We start from the raw sequence: 18,915 nt of genomic DNA on the forward strand, positions 1-18,915 counted from the left end.
AGGAATCAACGGGAATAACTGTTGCTGTTCCTCCAGCACCTCTCCATTGACCAGCACAAGAAGACACAGCCAATAACATCGTTTCAGTCCAGCTTCTCAGACACATATACATCCATGGAAACACAGGCAGGGTGTTCTAGATTGTGTCTATGAATTTTATATTTTACACTTAAAAATGCTCATCAGTCTGGCAGTGGGTTCCATGGCATGAGAAAGGATTAAGAATCTGTGCTGTTGATAATCAGATATTTATCACAAAGCAAAACAACTGTAAGTCCAAGTTTGTAAACCTGATGAGTTTCAAAGAGTGTGTAGGAATATAACCACTTAACCTTGGTTAAGTTTTGTGCCCAAAGGTTGGGTAAATGTGATTTCTAAGAAAAGTTGTTACATATGACAAAAGTGGGTTACTAATTTAGAAAGACAGACTACAACAATTGTGTGATAAAATCATATAATGTAATGTGCATAATTTAATCCTTATCAATGATTCAGAAGTCATTTCTAGATGTGACATCTTCTCAATATTATTACTATGAAAATCAACTATCAAATCAACTATCATTTTTCTGTAGAAGTGAAGAATAGCATTCTACTCAATAGAATGCTAAATCCCAAAAAAGTGTGCCCCACTGTTTTGGTAATGATTGCTTACGGAAACTTACTTATATTCTCTCTTGGTCTCCTTCTTAAGGAGCAGTATGAACAGTACAGGAGAATCCTCTAATTTTAGATTAGAAAAGAACCTCAGAGATCCTCAAACACTTTCCTTTGCCCTCCTCCCTCCACAAGATAAAAATGACTCCAAAAGACAGCCAAATTTTGATAAATGCCTAGTATGTGCTTGACACCTTTCAAGGAACTAGAGATACAGTGTTGAACAGGACACATATTTCATCCTGCTAATCCTGTGTTCTATTAGGTGACAATGCCAGGATCGTAGAAACAAAGCAAAGAAATCCAAGAGAAAATGCAGAACAGGGAGACAGAGGACTCAGAAAGAGAAAACTTGCACAATGCTTTGAGGGGAGGGTACATCTCTTTAATTTATCATCGCCAACCTTGTCTGTAATCGCTCCTCCAACAACATAAGCCATAAAATGACAATAAAGTTATTGTAAATCTGATGATGATAGAAACAAAAACAGGATGGGTTCATAAGTCCTCTGCTCTTTTCCAAAGAAGCTCCCAACACCCATGCACACACTGTGTGCACACACACTGTTCACTGTGAAACATCTTCCTAGCTTCCTATAGAAAAGTCAATTTTTCCAGAGGATTTAAAGTTTTGAAAGAGATTCCAATTTTCTTATTATTGGCCACCAAATGGGTCTGATTCTTGATCTACCCAGGCACAGGGCAATGCCCCATGTTCCTTCCTGCTCATCATTTTTACAACATTGAAGGTTGAAGCACAGCATTAGTTTAACACCAGGTTGTAATTACCAAAGGGAAGCAGTTGAAGCTAATGCTCATAGCTCAGCCGACTTGGCTGAACAAAATGTAGAAAAGCATTCCACGGCTTCCACCTAACAGGCCCCATTGTTTCTCCACAGGGCTCTGATTTCTGGCCAACTCTTAAAACAAGCCTCACTGGAGAATGATCAACCAAACCAAAATTTAAACATGTTTTTAAATAGATTTCTTGTCTCTCCCCGGTCAAGAGAAATGGAATATATATAATTTCAACAGGTATTTACCCATTAACTAATCCCCAAAACAACGGAATGGGTTAAAGTGTTTACTTCTGCTATAACAACAGAAACACTTATTTTGACCACTCTGAAGTTTTTAGGTTACATCAATTAACCTGGAAAAAGAAGAGTGGTTTCTCAAATGATGGAACATTAACTTGGATGTTTCACTTTGTCTCTTCATGTGCTTTTTAAATCTGGGGGTCTACATGAAACCTTTCCCTGTAAAATGTTTCATAAATTACTATGGAAGCATGGAACATAAAACTCAAGGCATCTGCTTAAGAAATTTTTATATATAAATTCTTCAAAAGTTAATGATGAGGTTAAAAAAATTTAAGTAAGAAAAACCAGGGAAGTATACAATGAAAGGAAAAATTTGCTTCATTCGGCATGATCTCTATATGTATTGAGGAAGGCAAATTCTGCCAAACTTTCACTGAAATTGTTCTAACAGGCCTCTTCATTCTAATAGCTACCACGTAGTGAATGCCCACTGTGGAGTACACACCTTACATAGCATTTCTCTTTATTCTTCCCTCTGCCACATCAGGTAGGCATTCACCTATGCGGCAAGAGTTTGTAAAAGCTACACGGAAGTAGCCATGGTGGAATACGAAGGCAGGCCTTTTCAAGTAATGTCCACGTTCTTCCTAGCTCGCCCTCTTTACCCATAGCTTCAACCCTAATGACAATAATAAATGCTTTTACATAATGGAAATAGTGGTGATAAGTGGATAAGGCTAAATTAAATTCCCTCTCACCTAAATCCACTTTCTCACAGGCGGGGCGGGGGGGGGGGGCAACTTAGCCTGTATTTTCTCTCAAGTTGAAAATGTCAGATCACATTTTCCTCAAACCTCCCCCAGCCTCCCACCAAAAAGTAAAGCACAAAACACACACTCACACTACAACAAAGAAAAGCTTACTATCTCAGAGAAGTTTCCACTGTTCTCCTGCCCTAGTCCACACTATCTCTAAAGCCCACAGGGTCAGTCCTTCCCAAACTAAGAAAACACAGGCTGTGCTGTTGACTGTGCGTCACAGCAGAGCTGTCTCAACTCCACGTTTGTCTTTCTGTAAGATCATCTGCTCATTACTGACATTGGTATTTTGTCAACCTGATCAAGTTTATCAATTTATCTTTCAAACACTTTCAGCTATTCAAGTATGGAATGAATGCTACAACCAAGAAATTCCCCATTGACTCGGTTTAGAGTGACTACTGTAATGTCTTTAATCATTTACTTGCCTCTCTCTTCAATTTTCTTACAATAATGTACCATCTCATATATGAGTAGCTGGGGTTTTAGTATTAGAGATGCACAAGTAGACACACCACACATCCATACCCACACTGTCAAAAAGCAATGGAACATGAAGTAAATACAGTTATTCCTTGAACAAGGTGGGCGTCAGGGGCACCGACCCGCCTCACAGTCAAAAGTCCACAAATAACTTATAATCAGCTCTCCTTATCTGTAGCTCCTCATCCATGGACTCAACCAACCACGCATCGTGTAGTACTGAGTATTTAGTACTGACAAAAATCCACGTATAAGTGGACCTGCACAGTTTCAATTCATGTTCTTCAAGGGTCAACTGTATATCCATCAAAGTAGGCTCTGTCACTGACTTAGAGATCACATCACAGTGGGAAAAAGGTCAGTGAGTTCAGAAATGCCTGGGTTGCAATCCTGGTTCAACTCAGGGCCTTAGCGTCCTCGTATGTAAAGTTAGGATGGTGAAAACTAGAAACGTAAATAAAGCATTTAGCAGAGTGCACAGCATGCGCAGTGTTATTAACACCATCAACACAGGCACCAAGACAGGCTGGGCCATTTTTCCCAGCTGTGCCACTGTTTGCTGGTTAATAGTTAGGACGAGTCACGATCTTTCCCTCCCTCCTCTTTTGTAATAGCTTTATTGAGGTGTAATTTACATACCACAAAATACATTCTTTTAAAGTGTCTGATTCAGTTGGTTTTTAGTATATTCAGAGTTGAGTGACCATTACCACTATTTATTTCCAGAACACTGTCATCACCCCCAAAAGAATACCATACCCACTAGCAGCAACTCCCTAATACTCTCTCCCCCAGCGCCCAGCAACAACTAATACATTATCAGTGTCTATGGATTTGCCTATTCTGAACATTATATATAAATGGAATGATACTGTATATGGCTTTTGTGTCTGGCTTCTTTCACTTAGCACAATATTTTCAAGGTTCATCCACTTTTTAGCATGTATAAGTACTTCATTCCTTCTTATGGCTGAATAATAGCCCATTTTATGGATATATCACAACATGTTTATCCATTCATAAGCTGATGGACATTTGGGTTGTTTCCACATTGGGGTTATTATGAATAGTGCTGCTATGAATATTCATGTACAAGCTTTTTTGTGTATAAACATATGTTTTCTCTCCTCTTGGGTTATTTATCTAGTAGTGGAATAGCAGAGTCACATGGTAACTCTATATTTAACCATTTGAGGAAATGCCAGACTATCTTCCAAAGCAGCTGTACCATTTTACATTACCACAGGCAGTGTATGAAGGTTCCAACTGCTCCACATCCTTGCCAACACTTGTTCCTACTTGTCTCTGTGACTAAAGCCATCCTAGTGTGTGTGAAGTATATTGTGCTGTGGTTTTGATTTCATTTCCCTGATGGTTAAGTGATGTTCACCATCTTTTCACGTACTATTTGGCCATTTGTACACTGTTTCTGGAGAATGTCTATTCTGATCCTTTGCCCATATTTAAACTGGGTTTTTTGTCTTTTTATTCTTGAGCTGTTAAGATTTCCTTATATATTCTAGATACAAGTCCCTTCTAAAATATATGATTTGCATGTATTTTCTCCCAATCTATGAGTTCTCTTTTCATTTTGTCTATGGTACCTTGGAAGCACGAAAAGTTGTAATTTGGATGACGTCAAATTTATCTGTTTTCTTCTTTTCCTGCTTGTGCTTTTGGTGTCATATCTAAGATTCCATTGCCTAATCCGAGGTTACAAAATTTTACTCCTAGAGTTATACAGTTTTAGTTCTTACATCTATGATCCATTTTGAGTTAATTTTTGTATATGGTGTGAGGTAGAGGTCCAACTTCATTCTGTTGCATCTGGATAACCAGTTGTCCCTGCACTATTTGTTGAAGAGACTATTCCTTCCTCTACTGAACTATCTTGGCACTTCTCTCTCTTAAATCCACATTCAGAGTATTTCATTCCTTGCAGGTATACATCACTCTGATCTTGCTAATTTTCCAGCTATCAGGCATATTACTACTCTACTTGAACCTGCAAATCTTTGAACCAAACCTATGAATCTATCCTGTATTTACTTTACCTCAGGTTGGCCAATCACTTACATTTAAAAGCACTTATCAAGTACCTACTATGTACCAGGCAGTATTCTAAATTCTCAGATACAATCCCAATGAAGCCCTAAGATTCTTGGGGATGGTTATAAAATGTATTGTGTTTCATGACAGAGATGGGGACAAAGTACCAAAGCTGCTGTAAAAAAACAAAAACAACCATCTCTGTGTTAGAGGTTCTAAAGTGGTCACACTGAGGAGGGGTATTTGCGTAGAAGAATTATTGAACTGTCAGACAAAGGAGGGCTCTAGAGTTCTCCAAGAAGAGAGAAATAATGGGCACAAAAGTATGAAGTTGAGAAAAAGCCAGGGGACAGAGGTTTAAGGTGGTAGCAATGTGGGGCAACAGGAGAAGGTGACTCTCAAAAGGAGGACAGGGTTGAACATTAAGAATCCATATACTACAACAGAGACCTTTAACTGTACCGCTATGCAATGTACACCCAACTCTAGATCTGAACAAGGAAGCCACATGTATTTGAGGAAAAGGACTGTGGGGTTAAGATGTGTTGCACAGGGACAGACTAGTATTGGGCATTCTCACATATGTCTAGCCAGGAGGGGGATTTTTTTTTAAGTGATTATTTCTTCCCACAACTGCGTAACAAAAATGTATTTTGCTCCCTCACAAGCCTCCTCAGACATTTTATACCTGGTTCCAACCTTCTTCATTCCTTTCAAGTGTGTGTACGGTCAGCCTTAAAGAAGATGTTGTACCTCTTCAGGTTCTCAATTTCCTTCATTATAATAATCACTTTTACTTAAGACACTTCACGGTCAAATATCATTCAAGTTTTAATGCTACCACTGAAGGTTATTTAACTCTGGGCCCATCTTCTGAGCAGACAGCCCAGTCTAAAAAGAGTTGAATATGTGCCTTACAGACTGCTTCTTGTTCTTTTTCAATTTGGAATCCAAATTATTCCATTTTTACTATTCTTCAAATATCTCCTAGCACTTTCTGCCATAATTCTGAGTTCAGAAAGCGTTTCACTATGCTTCCATCATCAGCTTTACGAAAGTAAGTTTACAGTTGTGTTTTTCCTCTTTCTACTTAGATATTCTATAGAAGTTTTTCAGAATCAGAAATACACCACGATCTAAAAGTTTCTATTTTTCCTAGGAATCCTAATAAATGTTTGGCAGTTAATACAATCACAGCAACACCACTAGCAAGAAAAAGCACATTACAGCTTCTCTCCACTAGAACGTTCAATTTTTAACTGGTATTCCTAAATGGGCATTTAGCATAAAAGGAGGTGTTATTTCAGCCATCACAATGGTGAGAACTGTACTCTGGTTCAAGGGAATGAAACACTTCCTCAAATAAATGAGTGGGAGACATAATGGAATTCTACATTCCTTGTTCTTTTCTGTTAATTGACTGGTGACGTGAATGTGATCCACCGTGTGTCCTGGCTGGAAGGGCTTGCTCTGCACCCTTTTCTCCTTCAGCGATCCTTATTTACAAAGACTTGTGTAAAACAAGCCATTTACTTGCAACAGGGGGAAGATGGGCCAACATTCTGGCTCCTCCAAAAAAAAAAAAAGTCAAATTGGCTCACATAAAAGAAGGATGGAAAAAATGAAATTATAGTGGCTGCACTATGACTTAGACAGTGAAGAAATGGATAAGTTTTTACATCAGAGAAGGATAAATCTTCTTTGATTCCTGCCTGCACTTCAGCAATTTTCCTATGTAGCTGCCAATTTTTTCACCCCAGCAAAATCACTGAAAATGAAAATTACAGATTTTTAAACCATTTTAAAAGCAGACAGAGAGAGAAAGAAAAAAATATCTGGAAGACTATAATCCAAAAAATGTTAACACAAAGATTATTGTCTTCTGTGGGTAGTAAAATTACAAATATTTTCTTTTTGTCTACTCTTCTGCCTTCTCAGATTTTTTCCAATGAATATAAGATGCCATTATAATCAGAAAAAAGTACAAGAGTGGCAGAAAGAGAGCAAAACAGTTGGTTAGTTCGGTGTTTGGGGAGGAAGTAGTGCAGGGAGAGTTCAAGTTGTTTTAGGAACTGAGGACAAAAAACAAAAGCATATACAGATGCCCATGTTCCAGGCACCCTGAAGACTTTAAACCTTATCCAGGAATAGGAGTACAACTTTATCCTTTAACTTTTTTTTTTTAATCTTTCCAACACACCTCTGAAATTGCTGCTACTACTTTTTTGTTTTGGCGGTGGGGCGGGGGGGGGGGGGGGGGTGGTCCCAGCCAGTGAGCCCCTGGGGTGCCTGTTCCCCTCTGCATGAGCCACAATCTCCAGATCCAGCCGGGCCCTCCTACAGCGAAAATAAGCCTAGGGATTGAACCCTCTGCAGTGAAAGTGCCGAGTCCTACCCACTGGACCACCAGGGAAGTCCTGCTACTACGTTTTTTTTTGTTTTATTTTTATTTATTTTTTTGGTTTTTTGCGGTACACGGGCCTCACACTGCTGTGGCCCCTCCTGTTGCGGAGCACAGGCTCCGGACGCGCAGGCTCAGCGGCCATGGCTCACGGGCCCAGCCGCTCCGCGGCACGTGGGATCCTCCCGGACCGGGGCACGAACCTGCATCCCCTGCATCGGCAGGCAGACTCCCAACCACTGCGCCACAAGGGAAGCCCCCTGCTACTACTTTTTAAACAGCTGTTGCTTTTTTTTTTTTTTAACTTAAGAAATAATCCAATTTCAGAGAAATTTAAGTACAAACAGCGAAGTTCTCACATCATATTCAGTAATTTATCAAGCCCAAGTCATGCCACATTACAGAAAAATGGGACTCCTATAACAGAAGGCACACTCTATTTATGTTAACTATATGTCTCCTTTGATATTTTTTACTAATTAAGTCTACAAGTTTTTTTTTCTAGCAAATTGTGGTACAGGTAGAAGGAAGTCTCTAAGGCAGTAGACTCAATGAAGGAACCACCATCAAATGGTCAAGTGTGAAACCCACCTCAGAGGAGGGCAGCCTGGTAACCCTGATGTGTTTCCCTCCCGCTGACTTTCTGGCACATCAAGCAGCAAGATTCAGCAAGGACCACGTGGTGCCACACAAACAAAAATCAAAAACTAAAACTAAAACAGGAAAACAAGAAAACCCCACAACTCTAGTATTATCCTAACTAAATTAATCCTGGAATAAGGTTCTGAGGCCATATATTGTTTTGGAATAATGACAGTGCCCATAGTGAGTAGAGAAGTCTATTAAATGGTTTACCTGTGAAATATAACCTGGAGGCACATGGATGGGAGGAATGGATCCATTGGGTGACATCATGGGAACTTCAGCAGGCCCTAAAAGAGGCAAGAGTAAGATATTAACAACTGAAGAAATATACATTATCCAAACTAATCATTGGTATTTTAAAATATTATCAAAACTGAAGAGAATCACTGACTATTTTCTCTTCAGTAATTGGTACCTTGTGCCTTAGACGTGAAATCACAAATGAAAAGGAATTCTCCAACTGCATAAGTCAAGAGGGTGGGGGTAGGAGAAAAGCTATGAGCATCTTTTTTTTTTTTTAATATTGTTTTTTGGCTGTGCTGGGTCTTCGTTGTTGTGCGCAGGCTTTCTCTAGCTGCGGCGAGCGGGGGCTATTCTTCGTTGTGGTGCGCGGGTTTCTCATTGCAGTGGCTTCTCTTGTTGTGGAGCACAGGCTCTAGGCACATGGGCTTCAGGAGTTGTGGCACACGGGCTTCAGGAGTTGCGGCACGCGGGCTCTAGGGTGCACAGGCTTCAGAGGTTGTGGCGCTCGGTCTCAGTAGCTGTGGCACTCGGGCTCAGTAGTTGTGGCTTGCGGGCTCTAGAGCACAGGCTCGTTAGTTGTAGCACAGGGGCTTAGTTGCTCCACGGCACGTGGGATCTTCCCTGACCAGGGATCAAACCTGTGTCCCCAGCACTGGCAGGCAGATTCTCAACCCCTGCGCCACCAGGGAAGTCCCTATGAGCATCTTTATAAATATTTAATGATTCCCAAAGCCTCAAGTTCCATAAATTAAGGCTGCTCAGTTAAGAGTAGTCTAACAAAGTAGGGCAAAAAGTTTCCTTTTTTCCCTTTAAAAGAATGTATTATCAATATATGCTTAAGTAAATAAATTTTTAATGAGTTTATCTCCTCTGGTTTAAAAAGCTCCTATAGACTTTGGGTTTATAATTTTCATTTCTATTATTATTTTCAGTAAGTTACTGTAACGTGCCATTAATTTGACATAGAAGAAACCTTTAAAATACTCCAAACCAACTGAATTTGACAAGTCTCTTATAAGGCAGGGGATAAAAACAGATTATATTTTAAAACTAGACACTATGAGGAATACTCATACCAAATTTACTTGGATTATTTCAAAGTAAAGCATTCAATTAACAAGAGGTTAGTTTCAAAATATTAAATTCAACAAATGTTAATCGCATGTCTAAGGAAACAATGAAAGGCAAGGCAAAGCTCAGTTACCTAAGACATAGTTTGAGTTAATATTTAATTACAAGGAAACTGATTGTCATAACACCAAAATCAACTTCTGACACCCTTCCAAAGATCCTATGACTAAATGGTTTCCCTGGAAGTATAAGAACCTCAGGTCACTGGTTTTCAGTTTGACAGGTGGCTCCCCTATTTAGCAACCCATGTCCCAAATGTCAATCCAAAGCTGTGTTTCTAGTCTTGAGATGCGACTTCCTGGCTCCAAGTGCCCTGTGTTGTTTATTTGCTTTCTCCTGATGTGTGTTGTGCTGCCGGCAATGAAAATTGTTCTGCTGTAACAAAAAACAAGAAAAATACAACACTTTCCTTGGCAAAAGAAGACAGACCCTGCCACCCAGTGCTGTGCTTACATATAAGCACAATGCATCTTTCACCTCACAGTACACTCCAGTGTTACAACTACTTCTCAGGAAAAGTGTGGAGGGACAGGGATGCTGGGGTGCCCATCAAAAGGTCTACAAGTATAGGAAAAACATATAGGAGAAGTGCAGAAAAGATGCGAATATTCATGTAACATTCCACACAATGGAATCAAATCCAATGAACCCTATTTAAAAAAATAAAAAGACACCTGAGTCTTTCTAAATAGCCAAAAGATAACTTCTTGTTCGTTGAAGTAGTCATATGGATAAAGCCACAGCTAATAGGTAACCAGATAATTATGGTGAAAGCACTTATCAAAACAAACGGCCTAAATAAAAGTACACTTGTGGGCTTCCCTGGTGGCGCAGTGGTTAAGAATCCGCCTGCCAATGCAGGGGACACAGGTTCGAGCCCTGGTCCGGGAAGATCCCACAGGCCGCGGAGCAACTAAGCCCATGCGCCGCAACTACTGAGCCTGCGCTCTAGAGCCCATGAGCCACCTGAGCTCACGTGCCACAACTACTGAAGCCCGTGCACTACAACAAGAGAAGCCACCACAATGAGGAGCCCGCACACAGCAACGAAGACCCAACGCAGCCAAAAATAAATAAATTTTTAAAAAAAACTGCAACTTCATGGACAATATGCCAAAGTACTAAACTATCTGATAATCTCTGAACACATACAAAATACCACAGTAGTCTCTCACATAGTAACACATGTGGTAATCAGTTAAAGAAAAGGATGACGATGCCATAAGAATGGATAATTCCACGATCCCACTGTATTTTTAAGTACAATTCCAACTAATACATCCAGCAATCACTGAAGGCACTTTCCAAATTCATCTTCCAAATCCATCTTTCTCATCAGCTTTAGCATTTTTGCCACAGCCATTAAGACATTTAGGTATTTACTAAATATTTCTATTTGAATTGATTCACTTAAAAATCATAGACAACTGGGCTTCCCTGGTGGCGCAGTGGTTGAGAGTACACCTGCCGATGCAGGGGATGTGGGTTCGTGCCCCGGTCCGGGAAGATCCCACACGCAGCGGAGAGGTTGTGCCCATGAGCCATGGCTGCTGAGCCTGCGCATCCAGAGCCTGTGCTCCGCAACGGAAGAAGCCAGAGCAGTGAGAGGCCCATGTACCGCAAAAAAAAAAAAAAAAAAAAAAAAAAAAAAAAAAAATCATAGACAACTATTTCACTCTTAGCCTGAGTACTATCTTTGAAATCCAAGGGTCGATGCACTCAGCTCTATAAGCAGGCATTAAGAGCGTGGCCTCTGCCTGGTTTCATTTCCCACCTCACTATTCACACTGGTTGTGTGACGTTGGACAATTCACTTAGCCTTTCTATGCCTCACTTGTCAATAAGAATAACAATCCCTACCTCATAGGTTTGTGTTTAAAGACTAAATTCAATAATACATGTAAAAGCATTTAGGGCCGTGCATGGCATAATAATCACTCATCAAAATGTTAGCAATGTCACAATTTTTCTCTTTTTTTATTTATAGTTTTTTGTTTTTTCCTGTTCTTTCATTACAATTACATTTTAAGCACTATATTTTTAACAGTACATGTCCCTGTAACACATAGTCAACACGCATACTCTTTGTACAATACTGACTTATGAGGCAAACCTTCCTCGTCAGATAAATATCAAATATTTCACAATGCAGAGTGTGAACAGAAATGCTACCACTTCAATAAAGTATTATTTTTTAATCACCAAAATGTATACCAGGCAAACAGTCTCTGAACCCCAGGCATGACCCCTAAAACTGTTAAAGTCATTTGTGTAAAATGCTTTAAAGAATGTAGGACAAGTAAATGATTTACAGCCAGAAAATGTTGTCTTCCTGGCCTTGGTTTCAAAAGTAGCCAAATGACTTTAACATGCTTGTTCCCCCTTTCTCTTGTCACTGTCATCAAAACCCTTTCAAAAAGCCTTGCGAAATATACAGTAATGGTTTCTGAAACTCAGCTCTGCCCTAGAACCTAAGGTTTCTCTCCTTTCTGAAATAAACCATTGCATACACAGGCATTCCGGAGTTTAAAAGCTAGGAAAATAAAATCCCTTTCACAATGGTGGTATGAGAAAAGTTATTGTCTCCCTAAATACTTATCTCCCAATCAGTGAGTTTACTGCCTCTGCTCAACAGTTGGTGTTTGAGAACCTCCTGATACTATTATAATTCTTCCCTAATTAAAACACAAACTTTTCTTCCTAAACTTTTAGGACTACTAGATTCCTTTTGATTTTTAATCGATAATCTCGTGACACAGAAGACTAAAAGGATATAACCCTGAGAATATGTGGAAAATGGTTCTCTTCTTGTTCAAACCACCAACACCGGATATGTGAGGGGTTAAAAAAGGCACACAATCTCCCCAAACTAACTTCCTTTCTGACTGTATTGGGAAACCATCTAACTTAAACTTTTTGGAAAAAAACTTTTTAAGTCTCTTAAGATATCTGGAGCCCTCTTTATTAAACACTCTTCTTACATAAAGGTAGGTCTACACAAATATACGTACACATAGATTAAATAACGTGAACACAAACATACACTTCCAAACTACTTCAGATTTTTTTTTTTTTTTGAGAAACCAATTAAGAAGCTCAGCTAGAGACCACATGAACTCTTCCACAGACAGATGAAAGATGTCACACATACAATTTTTAGAACTGGAACTAGAATGTTTGCTAAAACCCAAGTAATTCCATGAAAAAAATGCCTTGGGAAATTTGATCAATTTCAGGCTGTGACTTCAACAGTCAAGAACCACCCCCTTTTTTCTTTTTTCTTTTTTAACATCTTTATTGGAGTACAGCTGCTTTACAATGTTGTGTTAGTTTCTGCTGTATAACAAAGTGAGTCGGCTATACGCATACATATATCCCCATATCCCCTCCCTCTCATCTCCCTCCCACCCTCCCTATCCCACCCCTAGGTGGTCACAAAGCACCAAGCTGATCTCCCTGTGCTATGCTGCTGCTTCCCACTAGCTATTTTATATTTGGTAGTGTATATAGCCCATGCCACTCTCTCACTTCGTCCCAGCTTACCTCTCCCCCTTCCCCCTCCCCGTGTCCTCAAGTCCATTCTCTAAGTCTGCGTCTTTATCCCTGTCCTGCCCCTAGGTTCATGAGAACCATTTTTTTTCTTATATTCCATATATATGTGTTAGCATATGGTATTTGTTTTTCTCTTTCTGACTTACTTCACTCTGTATGACAGACTCTAGGTCCATCCACCTCACTACAAATAACTCAATTTCGTTTCTTTTTATGGCTGAGTAATATTCCATTGTATATACGTGCCACATCTTCTTTATCCATTCATCTGTCGATGGACACTTAGGTTGCTTCCATCTCCTGGCTACTGTAAACAGTGCTGCAATGAACATTCCCTTTTTTTTCATTGAACAAGATGTGAGACACAAACAAGAACTATGATCAGTTTATAGTCATTAAAAAATTTAACCGCAATATGCAAGTATGTGGTCTAACATCTTAAAAGTCTGCTAGCATTTGTTAATGAATTGATTTTTCATTTACTTACAGCAAACTGTGAACAAGAAAGGTTGGAGAGCGGCTTAATTATTCAACCAACAGTAATTCATGCAATGATCCTACAACTTTATTCTCACATCAAAGAGACTGAAGGAAAGTCCAGCAATGTTGTATTTCTAGGGACACATAGCTCATGGAGAGCTTCTAAGCCCCTGCCATGGCTGTACGACCATTCTGCTTCACTCTGTGCTCTTCCCTGCTACCAGGGATGCCCCCCAGAGCCCACACGTGTAGATACCCCTTGCTCTGATACTATATTCAGAATATTCATCCATCCTGGGAGAAGAGTTAACTAGACTGACTCGAGGAGAATGTACAAATGAGGTTTAGACATCTGAAAGTGGTGGAAAATGGGAATCTAGGGTATATATTATCATTTAAATTAGTCTCAGAAATAGATTCGGTATAAATAATTAATTATACCACAATTTTCACATTTTGAAATGTTTTTTTTTTTTTTTTTTGCGGTACGCGGTCCTCTCACTGTTGTGGCCTCTCCCGTTGCGGAGCACAGGCTCCGGACGCGCAGGCTCAGCGACCATGGCTCACGGGCCCAGCCGCTCTGCGGCATGTGGGATCTTCCCGGACCGGGGCACGAACCCGCGTCCCCTGCATCGGCAGGCGGACTCTCAACCACTGCGCCACCAGGGAAGCCCCTGAAATGGTATTTTTTATAAACTGAATATTCGCCAGTAGGTAAACAAGTAGTGAATAAGTAGAATGTTATGATTGTAATTGTCTATAAACTGGTACTTGTGGGTCCAAATGGCTACTTTCAACAACAGCCATTAGTAGTAATAAATCACATTCTTAGCTTATTAACTTAAATATTATTTTGTTCCAAGAGGATGAAAGGGGTGGGGGGGGGAACGATGTAGGAGGACTGAGATCACAACACAGCAAGATAAACGAAAGCTAATGAGAAAAATAAAGCAAGGGCAAAACACTGATGTGATCAAATCCAATGAACCCTATTTAAAAAAATAAAAAGACACCTGAGTCTTTCTAAATAGCCAAAAGATAACTTCTTGTTCGTTGAAGTAGTCATATGGATAAAGCCACAGCTAATAGGTAACCAGATAATTATGGTGAAAGCACTTATCAAAACAAACGGCCTAAATAAAAGTACACTTGTGGGCTTCCCTGGTGGCGCAGTGGTTAAGAATCCGCCTGCCAATGCAGGGGACACAGGTTCGAGCCCTGGTCCGGGAAGATCCCACAGGCCGCGGAGCAACTAAGCCCATGCGCCGCAACTACTGAGCCTGCGCTCTAGAGCCCATGAGCCACCTGAGCTCACGTGCCACAACTACTGAAGCCCGTGCACTACAACAAGAGAAGCCACCACAATGAGGAGCCCGCACACAGCAACGAAGACCCAACGCAGCCAAAAATAAATAAATTTTTAAAAAAAACTGCAACTTCATGGACAATATGCCAAAGTACTAAACTATCTGATAATCTCTGAACACATACAAAATACCACAGTAGTCTCTCACATAGTAACACATGTGGTAATCAGTTAAAGAAAAGGATGACGATGCCATAAGAATGGATAATTCCACGATCCCACTGTATTTTTAAGTACAATTCCAACTAATACATCCAGCAATCACTGAAGGCACTTTCCAAATTCATCTTCCAAATCCATCTTTCTCATCAGCTTTAGCATTTTTGCCACAGCCATTAAGACATTTAGGTATTTACTAAATATTTCTATTTGAATTGATTCACTTAAAAATCATAGACAACTGGGCTTCCCTGGTGGCGCAGTGGTTGAGAGTACACCTGCCGATGCAGGGGATGTGGGTTCGTGCCCCGGTCCGGGAAGATCCCACACGCAGCGGAGAGGTTGTGCCCATGAGCCATGGCTGCTGAGCCTGCGCATCCAGAGCCTGTGCTCCGCAACGGAAGAAGCCAGAGCAGTGAGAGGCCCATGTACCGCAAAAAAAAAAAAAAAAAAAAAAAAAACATAGACAACTATTTCACTCTTAGCCTGAGTACTATCTTTGAAATCCAAGGGTCGATGCACTCAGCTCTATAAGCAGGCATTAAGAGCGTGGCCTCTGCCTGGTTTCATTTCCCACCTCACTATTCACACTGGTTGTGTGACGTTGGACAATTCACTTAGCCTTTCTATGCCTCACTTGTCAATAAGAATAACAATCCCTACCTCATAGGTTTGTGTTTAAAGACTAAATTCAATAATACATGTAAAAGCATTTAGGGCCGTGCATGGCATAATAATCACTCATCAAAATGTTAGCAATGTCACAATTTTTCTCTTTTTTTATTTATAGTTTTTTGTTTTTTCCTGTTCTTTCATTACAATTACATTTTAAGCACTATATTTTTAACAGTACATGTCCCTGTAACACATAGTCAACACGCATACTCTTTGTACAATACTGACTTATGAGGCAAACCTTCCTCGTCAGATAAATATCAAATATTTCACAATGCAGAGTGTGAACAGAAATGCTACCACTTCAATAAAGTATTATTTTTTAATCACCAAAATGTATACCAGGCAAACAGTCTCTGAACCCCAGGCATGACCCCTAAAACTGTTAAAGTCATTTGTGTAAAATGCTTTAAAGAATGTAGGACAAGTAAATGATTTACAGCCAGAAAATGTTGTCTTCCTGGCCTTGGTTTCAAAAGTAGCCAAATGACTTTAACATGCTTGTTCCCCCTTTCTCTTGTCACTGTCATCAAAACCCTTTCAAAAAGCCTTGCGAAATATACAGTAATGGTTTCTGAAACTCAGCTCTGCCCTAGAACCTAAGGTTTCTCTCCTTTCTGAAATAAACCATTGCATACACAGGCATTCCGGAGTTTAAAAGCTAGGAAAATAAAATCCCTTTCACAATGGTGGTATGAGAAAAGTTATTGTCTCCCTAAATACTTATCTCCCAATCAGTGAGTTTACTGCCTCTGCTCAACAGTTGGTGTTTGAGAACCTCCTGATACTATTATAATTCTTCCCTAATTAAAACACAAACTTTTCTTCCTAAACTTTTAGGACTACTAGATTCCTTTTGATTTTTAATCGATAATCTCGTGACACAGAAGACTAAAAGGATATAACCCTGAGAATATGTGGAAAATGGTTCTCTTCTTGTTCAAACCACCAACACCGGATATGTGAGGGGTTAAAAAAGGCACACAATCTCCCCAAACTAACTTCCTTTCTGACTGTATTGGGAAACCATCTAACTTAAACTTTTTGGAAAAAAACTTTTTAAGTCTCTTAAGATATCTGGAGCCCTCTTTATTAAACACTCTTCTTACATAAAGGTAGGTCTACACAAATATACGTACACATAGATTAAATAACGTGAACACAAACATACACTTCCAAACTACTTCAGATTTTTTTTTTTTTTTGAGAAACCAATTAAGAAGCTCAGCTAGAGACCACATGAACTCCATCGGCAGGCGGACTCCCAACCACTGTGCCACCAGGGAAGCCCATAAAAAATTTTTTTTAAAGAAATGATGAGCACATAGCCAAAGAACTATAAGATAGTAAAACTGGGGTTACTAATAAACTACCAAAAAGCAACTGAACACAAACTTCCTAGAGCACATCTTCATTCCTCATACATTAATTTCTGGGAGGATGCTGTATTTCTAGACACTGTGCTATGCAAAAAACCAGTAAAGTGCATTCTCTGTCCTCAAAGGACTCACAGTCTAATTACAGGGAACAGATATATAAACAAACACACACAAGGATGCACTTCAGGCACTGTCTAAATTTAGCAAGATTTTAAATGATTATCATCCTATGGACACATTAGTAATTATAGACATGAGCTGTTAGAAAGCCCTTAGGATTTAGTAGAGGGCTCACTGTTTTACAACTAAAGAAACTGAGGCCCAGAAGCAAACTGAGAAGCTGGCAGGTGATGGAACAACAGGGTCTAGAAGTCAGTTTTTCTAGTTTTCAGCCCAATGTGGTTTCCTTCAGGAGTAAGTTTTGCTGTTTCTTAAAATGCTGCTGCAAAGTCATCTTCTCTCAGGGTGTAATTTTCACATAGAGCCAGGGATAGATGGCACGTTTCTCTGGCTCAGATATACTGGTCTCTCCAAACTGTAACTACTTCTTCCCAAAGGCATCCTGCCAGAGAGGAAACAAACTGGGAAGAGCAGAATCTGAGCAGGGCAAAGAACAAAAGCTTTGGAGCTAGTGAGGCCTGGGCTTGAAGGTGAGCTCTACCACTTTCTAGCATGACCTTGGGCTAGTTACTTAAACTCTCTCTGACCGATCAGCATTTTTCTGACCTACAAAAAAGGAGGACAAGAGCTAATTTCAAGGGTTGTTCTGAGGACTGGAAGTTGTAATAATGCATATAGTGTCCAGCACAGTACCTTGTCAAATAATGGTATTTAAAAAACCAACTCTATCATTGTGCCACGAAGAAAAATACTGTATGAACAAAGAGGTTAATAGAGACTAAGCATTTATCAGAGAGACAAATGAAGAGTTATATGCCTTCTCAAATGAGCAAGCCAGTTGTTTTGTCCTTCACAATTTTTCCCTCTAAAAATGTGTTTCCATCTCGTAGCTTCAAAATAATATTCTCCTTTTAAAAATATAATGCGGGCTTCCCTGGTGACGCAGTGGTTGAGAGTCCGCCTGCCGATGCAGGGGACACGGGTTCGTGCCCTGGTCCGGGAAGATCCCACATGCCGCAGAGCGGCTGGGCCCGTGAGCCATGGCCGCTGAGCCTGTGCGTCCGGTGCCTGTGCTCCGCAACGGGAGAGGCCACAGCAGTGAGAGGCCCACGTACCGCAAAAAAAAAAAAAAAAAAAAAAAAAAAAAAAAAAAAATATATATATATATATATATATAATGCATTCAAGATATATGAATTATGATTTAAAAACAAGGAACAAATTTTTTAAAAAGGAAAAGATGGCTGCTTTCCCATAGTTGTCTACTTTCCCATATCTAATACTAGCCCTCTACCTCTCCCAAAACCACCTGTTATCTTTTCCTAATTTCTAGGAAACCTTAGAAAATTGGGTATGCCTAACTTTCTAAATGTCTGGACAACTCTAAATCAAAGGATCAGCCCTTGTTTTCTGAAAGTCAATCCTCTACATCTCTCTGACATTGGCTTTATTACAAGAATTTCTAGTCTGGCTCAGCTATTGTCCTTAAAAGTACCAAGTGACCATAACAACAAATCGCCCAGTGATGACTAAAATATTCCTGTTGAAGTCTTCCTGAAGTAAACCACTACCAAGAACCAAAACTGAGCTGCCGAAAGAACTCATAAATAATGGGTCACCACCATCTTATCATTTGACCATTTCAAAACACAGGAAGGTGCTACTTTAGTTAAATATGTTTTACCATTTTTGAAATGCAAGTCTTTTCTTTCCC

At 39.8% G+C, this 18,915-nt stretch overlaps 1 protein-coding gene across 1 annotated transcript in view; it reads right to left on the reverse strand.

Moving 5' to 3' along the window:
* The window catches only part of FNDC3B (fibronectin type III domain containing 3B), a 357,728-nt gene that overhangs the window by 155,231 nt on the left and 183,582 nt on the right, over positions 1-18,915 (reverse strand). Inside the window, exon 4 of the mRNA XM_007464712.1 lies at positions 8,307-8,383. Coding sequence (XP_007464774.1) covers positions 8,307-8,383 — 77 coding nt within the window. The remainder of the gene's footprint in view (positions 1-8,306; positions 8,384-18,915) is intronic.

The sequence above is a fragment of the Lipotes vexillifer genome, unplaced genomic scaffold, assembly GCF_000442215.2.
Source record: "Lipotes vexillifer unplaced genomic scaffold, Lipotes_vexillifer_v1.1 scaffold37, whole genome shotgun sequence".
Classification (NCBI taxonomy): domain Eukaryota; kingdom Metazoa; phylum Chordata; class Mammalia; order Artiodactyla; family Lipotidae; genus Lipotes; species Lipotes vexillifer.